This window comes from Caloenas nicobarica, chromosome 22 (assembly GCF_036013445.1).
Source record: "Caloenas nicobarica isolate bCalNic1 chromosome 22, bCalNic1.hap1, whole genome shotgun sequence".
Taxonomy (NCBI): domain Eukaryota; kingdom Metazoa; phylum Chordata; class Aves; order Columbiformes; family Columbidae; genus Caloenas; species Caloenas nicobarica.
The window spans coordinates 7,141,845-7,151,026 of NC_088266.1; the positions used below are offsets into that span (position 1 = coordinate 7,141,845).

Consider the following 9,182-nt stretch of genomic DNA (forward strand, 5'->3'; position numbering starts at 1 on the left):
GGCCGCCCCAGCCGCCCCGGGGCGCATGCGCGGGCCGAGCAGGCGCGGGAGCGCGGCCATGGCGGCGCCGCTGCGCCCGTTCCGCCTGCGCGGCCGCGGCAGCCCGCGGAAGTTCGGGGTGGCGGCCGGGAGCCTGCGCGGGCTGCTGCGGAAGGGCTGCCAGCTGCTGCAGGTGCGGGCCGGGGCCGGGGCGCGGGGCGGTTGGCGGGGGCCCGCCCGTCCCTCACCCGCCCCGGGGGCAGCTTCCCTTGGCAGGCAGCCGGCTCTGCCTCTACGAGGACGGGACGGAGCTGAGCGAGAGCTACTTCCGCGCCTTGCCGCCCGACACCGAGCTGGTGCTGCTGGGCCCCGGAGAGACCTGGCGGGGCTGTGAGTGCGCCGGGGGGGCGGGGAGAGGGGCCCTGGGGAGGCCCCTCTGGAGAACGGGGTCCAGTGCTGGGCTCCCCGGTTTGAGAAGGACAAGGAGTCACCGGAGGGGATCCGGTGGTGGGCTGCGAAGATGCTGAGGGGTCTGGAGCATCTTTCTGGTGAGGAGAGACTGGGAGAGCTGGGGCTGTTGAGCTGGAGAAGAGAAGCCGAGAGGGATCTGATCAATGGGATCGATATCTCAGGGCGGGTGTCAGAGGATGGAGCAGACTCTGTTCAGTGGTGCCCAACGCCAGGGTGAGGGGCAGCGGGCACAGACAGAAGCACAGGAGGGTCCATCTGAACAGGAGGAGAAACTTCTTTGCTGGAGGCGCCAGAGCCTGGCCCAGGCTGCCCAGAGCGGGTGTGGAGTCTCCTCTGGAGACATTCAAACCCGCCTGGCCCGACCTGTGCGATCTGCTCTGGTGACCCTGCGTGAGTGGGGCTGGGGGATCTACAGAGGTCCCGAAACCAAACCAGGCTGGGGTTCTGTGAAGAAGCGGTTGGGCAGGGCCCGGGCCCAGCCGTGTCCCCTCACCCGGTGTCCCCTCACCGCCGCAGGTGCCACCGACATCGCGGGGCTCCTGGCCGTGTTCTCCAAGCAGCAGGAGGCCGTGGTGGCGGCGGCGCGGGCGCTGCTCTCCGGAGAGCGGGCCCCCGGCAGGCAAAAGCTGCTGGCGGATCTGATCCACAACCTGAGCGAAAACATCCTGGCTGAGGACAAGGGCGACGACGAGAAGTGGTTCGAAGGTACCGGCTGTCACCCCTGGGAGCTGTTGAGGGGCAGCGGGTCTCTGCTCTGAAGAGTCGCTTCTGTCAGTTTGACTGTTTAAGTAGTTTAAAAATCTGGGAGTCCTTCTGGCTGGTGTGATTCGGTACCTGGTCAGGGATAAGTTATCACAGTAGCAGGCATTTGTAAGTTTCTTTTTAATATATGCGTATTTACTATGAGAAAATGGTAAAAAAAGCAATGTTCCCTATTGCTTTACCCAGGCTCACTCCAGAACACATTTTTCTCCATTAACATAGGTCTGTATTTACAATCTTTTAACAGTTTGCTAATCATATATTGATAATTTACATGCATCAGCCAGCTAATCTTGTTACATTTTATTTATACTCTCATTGCAAGTTCCGCCTCCCATTCCCAAGTCATTGTTTCAGTTCCTCCTGAACAATTTGGTTTTGTTTTCACAATCTCTTAGTGTTCTGTGTATGCACATTAATGAGAAACATTTAATGGCTCTAATATCAGCTACTTCTCTCAAAGCAGATGCTCTGCATCATCCTTTTAAGTGCTCAGAGCAGGGTAGTATTGAGCCAGTAAAATAGAAGTGAGAAAGAAAAATAATATGTGCATGCTGAGCTTGTGAAAAGAAGGGCTGGCCACCCAGCTGGGCAGAAGCAGAGCACTAAAAGTACCGAGTTAAAACACAATCTAACTCCCTTTAGGTCTCCAGTCTCGTTTTAAGAACAAATCGAGCTACATGCGATATAGTTGCGAAAGCAGAATACGAAGCTACATGAAAGAGGTAAAAGTTTCTGTTGAAATAACTTATTTTCAAGCTTCTAGTAAAAATAATTGTTTGCCCACATATATATAAAATGCTTTTACTGTGCAACGTTGGTTGTAGAAAAGAGCCTCAGGCTGCTATAGGCACGGAGGAATGATTGGAGTTGTTTTCCCTCCCTCCTAGGTTAGCAGTTTTATTTCAAATGTTGATCCTACAGCAAGAGATGCATATAAAGGGATAATGGACCTGATGTCAGACAAGCTGAAGTCTGTGAAGTACAACGGGTGCTACTTTGACAGAAGGGAGGAGGCAGCCGCGCGGCTGTGCACGGCGGAGGGCTGGTTCTCCTGCCAGGTCAGTGCCAGAGAGCCGTGGTGCAGCGGGACTGGTGACAACACGAGGGAAGGAGGCAGTTACTGGGATGTTTGTGGCACGGGATCGGGTTTGGCAGGGTGACAGTGTCACAGCGCGTGAGCTGCCTGTGGTTAGGGCCAGCAGAAGGGCTGCGCTGCTGACAAGCGTTCTGCCCCTCGCTGCAGCCGTTGTGTTTTACAGGGGCCTTTCGACAGCGCTGACTGCCCGTGCAAGCATTCCATCAACCCCTACAGCAACAGGGAAAGCAGAATCCTCTTCAGCACCTGGAATCTCGATCACATGTACGTATCAAGTTTTAATCCAGACCTACCTGTTCCACGCTCCTCTTAGGCAGGCGAGGTGTGGTATCTTTACCTCGTCCTTCCCCCACTGGGCAGTGAGCTCTGCTGTGAACAGTACATTGTGGTAACAAAATCCTGAAGACAGATCATCATGTTGCCCCTCATTAGCTGCTTTGCTTCTGTTCAGGTTTTCTTTGTACAGAAGCGTACCCCTCCTTGCGTTAATCCTTTGTGGAGACTCCTGTCTGACAAAAACCCTCAGACCCATTTTCAGGCATTGTGCACTTGTGAAGCAAACAGAATCTGCTAAACTAATTTCCTCCTAAACTTAGTTATGGTGAAAGAATTCAAATTCTGCCTGGCTCTTAAAGGAAGACGGAGACTTGATTATTACGAAAAAAACTTTTGATGGCAATATTGTTTTCTCTTTTGTGTACTGAAGAATAGAGAAGAAACGTGCTGTCATCCCAGAACTGGCAGAAGCTGTCAAAACACGAGATGGAAGAGAAGTGAACTGGGAGTACTTCTATCAGCTGCTGTTTACCGTGGATAATTTAAAACTTGTACATATTGCTTGCCATAAGAAAACCAATCATAATCTCAGCTGTGACAAATCTAAAATTTACAGAAAAAGGAAGCAAAACCACAAGATTTCGTAGTGCTATCTCTGGAAGTGACTTGTGCTTTTTAAAAACTGATGTCACGTGGTATGATTCTTAAATAGCTCTGGTTTGTTAAACAAAAACTGATTTAGGAGTCCCTGGCAAAAGAGACTCGCAAAGTAATTCAAGTGCAATCTCACAAAGCATACATTCATATGGCACCTAATTCTGCTGTCCTGCCCTCTGGCTGACTGCAGCCGTCCTCAGATCACACTGCGAAGCACGATAAAATACAGCTGGAGTCAGCGCAGAGAAATGAGGCCGGAGACACCCATTATGCCCTATCATCTCTTTCTTGCCGTGACAAATGTAGGTCCAAAACTCACAGTACAGAGAAATGAAACTCAGACAAAACATTTCTTAAAAACTAATCTGAGGGGACTTGCAGACTCCTATTTCTTGCTGCTGCATTAGATGCGCGTCTCCTGGCAGGAAGGGCCAGGCCATGGCATGTCTTTGCTTTCACCACCTTTGCTCTCTGCCAGCTTCCCCATTGCTTTCCCTCTCCTTTCAAAGAGTTTCTGCCTCTTTAGCTTGAGTTTGCTTGAAGAAATACATGCCAAGTTACTGTATAATAATCATGTTTACCTGGTGCTTTAGAGAATATTGCTCTGCAAAACACTTCTACCTCAGGTAACAAAATGCAAACAGATCAGTTTTTACTTGATTTTTGTTTTTAAATATCAGCTGATAGAAACTGAACTTTCAGTGACTGTCAGTGTAAATGATGTGATTTTTTTTTTTAAACAAATTACCACCATCTTTGTATGTGTGTGTGTGGAGGCAGCGGTGCGCGAGTGGTTCATCAGGTGCAACACAGTGTGGCCGATACAGGCCAGACTGAGCACAGGGAAATGCGTTTATGAACGGAGAGCGAGCTGCCGTGTCAGTAACGGCACTGGGCTGTGGGAAGAGCTTGGTTGCGCCCCACGGCGCTGCCCTCGTTCCACCCCGCACAGAACCACGGTAACGCAGCGCTGCTGGGCAAGCCGAAATACGAGCCAAACTTACCACGGCTTGGAAACGCGCAAGCTTTACTACATAGAGTACTGATTCACTTTAAACAACCCAATCCCCGTCCCAAATGTTTCAATACGAAAAGTGACCAGGTGCATTTGAAAGACAGGAATTCTAATAGCAGAGCACTGAATTGATCCCTCCAGATTGCCTCGCTGAAGATACGTCACCAAGGTGGAAACGCACACTGCACTGTTTTGGCGTTAGAGAAGGCACCGCCACAAAGGTTCTGATGACAAACACAGTGTCGTCTGTCTGGCACACTTCTACCAACTTAAAATCAACATTTTACACAGTGCTGAAACCACAAGGAATGTGTGTGTGCGAAGACATATTTGCTAGAAAGAGACAGTAGCAAATATGGCATTGAAGGAAAGCTGGGAGAGCTACTTCAAGATGGAGATGTGCTGAAAACCATGAATATGCTATTAAAAAATTAGATTTTTCTGTGTTACAGAATTAGAGTGAAAAGGAGCCAAGAAATATCGTTGACAGAAACAATGCATCAGCTGGAGTGGAAATGTGAATGTATTAACATGTCATGCATATACAATTCGTTTGGCTTACAACTTCTGAATGTTTAACAGCCTATAGCTGTAGAAATTAATATTTATTTAAACCATCTGCTGATAACATTTTCTCTATATTTTTAGAAACATAGAAAAAACTATTTATAACAATAAAGATCTGGAAGCTTATTGCATAATCACACTTTCAAAGAAGTATTATCATAAACATTGGGTGAGTTAACAGTTCCTGAAGTCATCTGAGGCTGCTCATAATTTTCTATAAATGCCAGCCAGAATAACCAGTTTGGTGGACTCACCCATATCCTCAGCTATCGATACTCGTTCATCTACCCAGGCCAACACCGACAGGCTTCATTCCTCCTTTATCACGACCCGTATATTTGTTTAGGAAATTCCTATTCATAACCCTTAGAAGTGAATAGAAAATACTGCACAAGCTGCATTACACGACTGTTCCAAAAGGCAGCGCTCAGGGCTGCGCTGGTGGCGGGTGACGAGCCCAGTGTCATGGGGGGGTTGTTCAGAGAACTGACGTGCAATAAAAACATCCTGAACTTCCAGAGATTAACACTGCTGAACTCGCACTGACAGTGTGACGCGCCCTGGGTTTTTTCCTAACTATTAGTGGTAAAATGATAAATTACAATTTTTTTCCAAATAACTGAAAATTCAGTCAATCTTTTCCCCACCTAACGGTGGGAGAATGCTGTATCTGCCAACTCCAGAGAAACAAACTCTACCAGTTTTTCTCTCAAGAAAAGGCAAACGCAGACACCTTATGTTAGTGACACAGCCAACCGTCATTATGTGCTTGCAAAGAAAAAAGGTTTCATTTATTTACAGTTTGTTGTTAGACAACATCCTCTTCCTCCTCCTCCTCGTCTTCCTTTGCAATGAAATGCAGCTTTCTGAATTCTCGCCTGCTCATCCTTGTTCTTGGGAGCGCAGCTGCTGGGAGATCCTTTAAAAACAGAGAAAATGGTTAAGGAAAGGCTGTTGTGGCAAATGGCAGAACTCCTACCTCTCCAAGTTCGCACATTTCTACATCGATACATGAGGCACCAACACACCTCCATTCCCAAGAATGACAGTAAACACAATTAAGAACCAATGACCAGGGAAAATCTATTTTGACAGAATAACACTGCATCTTTATGAGTAAAAATATCTATCTTATGGAACTGAATTAATAAAATCCAAACAAGAAAGATTTTACATCTGAAACTAACTTGCCTTGGCAATTAATTCCATCTCTGAGGCAAATAATTCTATCTAGGGGACAGGGATATGGCTCCAGATGTCAACCAACACTGGCCAAGTGTGCCTACAATTTTGAGGCTAACCTACTTCTGCTGGAAGATGCAAGACTGAAGTGGAACAGAACTGAACGTGCAGAGTGAACAGTCACCATCCCACCTGCAGAAACTCGCCATCCCCGAAGAAGCGGTGCACCGGCATGGGCTGGTTGCTGTCTTCGTCCAGGAAAGCGCTGCTGTCTGGTTGTGCGGGCTCCCTCGGGAGATCGGCCTCCTCCGAGCCGGACCCGTGGGAACGCGCGCCGCAGCTGCCCTCCTCCTCCTCGCTGCACGCGGGATCACGCGCATCGCCATCGCTGTCCCTTCCTGACGGACTGGATTGCACTGCACCTGGCCCCACAGGAACATTACGTTCCTTTTCCTGTTTGTCTCCCGTAGTCTCTGGAACGCTTTCACCTTTTCCCTGTTGAATTACGTTGTGCTCTCCTGGATCTTCTGAATGTTGATCCCCCTCAGGTGTTTTAGGTGTTTCCCCCAGTGCAGCAAGGTTTTCACTTCCACATGTAAGACCTCCTAGTTCTGAATTTACTAGACTATTTTCTTCACATTTTAGCCTCTTTGAGGGTCGTCTGTCAGCCACTTTGCGTGAAGAACACTGTTAGAAAAAAAAAAAAAAAATCACTGTATCTCTTTAGTTGTAAGGCTGGATGTGGAACCGAGGGGCTCCATCAAGCGAGGGGAACCTTGATCCAAACTGCATCGCTTAGAAAAATAATGAGTAGAAAGTGCACATGAAAAGATGCTAAGAGGAGCAGATAGCTTACACAAAACCACAGCGTACATCCATCGCAAAGCATAAACTAGCACCGTACGTGGCTAATCACCATTTTCATGTTTTCTTAGAGATACTGTAGGTGGCAACTAATGGAGCAGAACGAGCCATCGCCCCGCACGGCAAAGCGTCCCGCTCTGGCTATCGGCACAATTTCAACACGAACAGACCCAAAACCCGGCCCTGCAGCGCACAAACGTGCCCCACGCTGCACTTCTGCACGCGGGCATCTAACAAAGGGGCAGGAAGGTAGGAAAGGCGAAGAATTTACCGAAATTCTCCAGGTAATTCCCTCATGGCGATGCTCGGTTTGCAGCTGTTAATGACAAGCTGCCCCCCCCACCCCGCCGCCCTTTCCCCGGCCCTCCTACCGAGCTCGCCGGCCGGCGGCTGCAGGCGGGTGGCGGCGCTTCCCCCGCGGGCTGAGCTGCGGCGGTTTGCGGGCAGCCGCTCTCCAGGGCCCCCTTCACACGGCGCCCCGGCAGGGCCGGCCCGCGGGGCTCCGAGCAGCTGCGCTCCCGGGCGCCGCCCGCCGCCATCTTGGGCAGGCCGCGGCAGCCCGCGCTCGCCATCTTGTGGAGCCGCTCGCCCCGGGGCAGCCGGGCCTCACCGGGGCCCGGCACCGGGAACCGGCCGGGCAGCGACCCGCCGGGCCTCACCGGGGCCCGGCACCGGGAACCGGCCGGGCAGCGGCCCCGCCGGGCCTCACCGGGGCCCGGCACCGGGAACCGGCCGGGCAGCGGCCCCGCCGGGCCTCACCGGGGCCCGGCACCGGGAACCGGCCGGGCAGCGACCCCGAAGGGACAGGCGAAGGGAAGCCCCGTTCCTGCTCTACCCATCACACAGACCTTGACTTGGGACCCACAGGCAGCGTTACATTAAAATAAGCCTTAACAAAGCAAAACCGGAGGAGCTCGCCTCCAGATCTCCCTGATGGGCTGCTGCCTAGGGGAAAAAAACAAAAAACCAAACAAATTCTGCCTGATGGCTGTATAGGTCATAAACATTTCAGATCTCGCTTCCCGTTGTGTCTTCCTTCAGGAGCAATGCTCGCCCCGGTTAGAAGATGTGCGGCCAGGGAGTTATTATTCAGATGTGCCTCTCAGTTCGCTCCCACAGTCCTCAGGGAACAAATTATGTCAGTAACTCAAATCCCTCTTTAACTTCAAGGACTCTGACGATAGCAGATGAATTTCTGTGTAGCAAAGCAGCCTGACACCTAGATTTAAGTATGTAATTATCTTCAGTTATTTTACTGGGGGAGGCGAGGCAGCATGCTGCCCGTTCGGAGGAGCCGTAGGCGCTGGCCGGGGGGACGGCGGCGTCCGCCGCAACGGAGCCCGGGGGCTCCATCCATCACATTAAACTACAGCTCGCCCTTCTGTTAATTCAGTGCTTTGAGCACGCTGTGGGGATTTTTATAATTCTGTCCGGCTGAGGGCACAGGAGCTTGTTTTTTTATAGCAGCCTTTAATGTTCTGGCTCAGTGCAGAGCCGTACCGCAAGTCTCCGTGGTTTGAGGATATTACCTGTGCTCCTCAATCCAACTTAGCTGATAAAATGCTTGTCCGTTCATCCTCGGCTTAAAAAACATGAGGAACAACTTAAATTGCAGAAGTAAGTGGCAAGAATGTACCTATGGGAATATTCAAGTACGACACTTTTGCTCAAAAGCAGAAAGTCTTCCCGCTAAGCTGCGGCGGTTCGGAGACATGCCTGAGACGTTCTGCAATTCCTCCCAGTGCTCAGGGCTCCTTCTGAGCTTTGTTGTTTAGCTGTGATAATTCATATTCTCCTCCAAAAGCTTCAACTTGCTCCGCTCTCTCACAGCGTTGTTGCTTGCAGGCACCGAATACAGATGATTGTTTTTATTGGGCAGTGAAAACTTTTACTGTCTCGTAAACAGAAGAGGACCAGGACTGGCTGAAGAGCTGCATTTCTGTGGCTGGAAAACTCGGTGGTTGGTTTAGTTTCCTCAATGGACTGCGAATAGTAAGAAAAAAATAATTTTGACAATTTCAATAAATACTTCTCACAGTGCTGTATGTTTCTGTTCTTTATGCTGCTCTGTATAACCGATGTGTGTTATTAGAGTGATGAGGGCAGGGGTGGCCGAGCCCCTGGGGCCGTGTAAGGTGTCCTCGGACACTTCCAGGGGACAAAGCCAGGGTGCCAGGGCTCCCTCACAAAGCTCTTGTGTCCCGGCCACCGCATTCTCCCCTATAACCACAGTACTTTGTGGGCAAATGGTGGAAAATTTCTCACCCACAGATGTTGTTGCATTTTCTGACATACGGCTGCTGCCTCTCT

General features: G+C 50.3%; 2 protein-coding genes across 8 annotated transcripts; one reads left to right on the forward strand and one right to left on the reverse strand.

Moving 5' to 3' along the window:
• The first annotated feature begins 42 nt into the window (after positions 1 to 42).
• DFFB (DNA fragmentation factor subunit beta) lies at positions 43 to 8,851 on the forward strand. Of its 6 annotated transcripts, none has more exons than XR_010607443.1 (8): positions 43 to 172; positions 243 to 369; positions 967 to 1,155; positions 1,858 to 1,937; positions 2,103 to 2,273; positions 2,475 to 2,575; positions 6,944 to 7,156; positions 8,703 to 8,851. XR_010607443.1 is itself a non-coding variant. In XM_065649982.1 (7 exons), exons 1-7 carry the CDS (start codon positions 59 to 61, stop codon positions 3,232 to 3,234), a joined length of 999 nt encoding a protein of 332 aa, XP_065506054.1. In that variant the 5' UTR covers positions 43 to 58; the 3' UTR covers positions 3,235 to 4,143. The 6 variants fall into 6 exon arrangements, 3 of the variants coding, with proteins under 3 accessions (XP_065506054.1, XP_065506056.1, XP_065506055.1); XR_010607445.1 differs by having other exon boundaries at positions 6,944 to 7,121; XR_010607444.1 differs by having other exon boundaries at positions 6,944 to 7,121; positions 8,718 to 8,851.
• C22H1orf174 (chromosome 22 C1orf174 homolog) lies at positions 2,506 to 7,444 on the reverse strand. Of its 2 annotated transcripts, XM_065649987.1 has the most exons (4): positions 7,244 to 7,444; positions 6,201 to 6,695; positions 5,626 to 5,745; positions 2,506 to 3,058 (listed from the first exon to the last, which is right to left on the reverse strand). In XM_065649987.1, exons 1-3 carry the CDS (start codon positions 7,442 to 7,444, stop codon positions 5,635 to 5,637), a joined length of 807 nt encoding a protein of 268 aa, XP_065506059.1. In that variant the 3' UTR covers positions 2,506 to 3,058; positions 5,626 to 5,634. The 2 variants fall into 2 exon arrangements, with proteins under 2 accessions (XP_065506059.1, XP_065506057.1); XM_065649985.1 differs by lacking the exon at positions 2,506 to 3,058 and having other exon boundaries at positions 4,657 to 5,745.
• Positions 8,852 to 9,182: the final 331 nt, after the last annotated feature.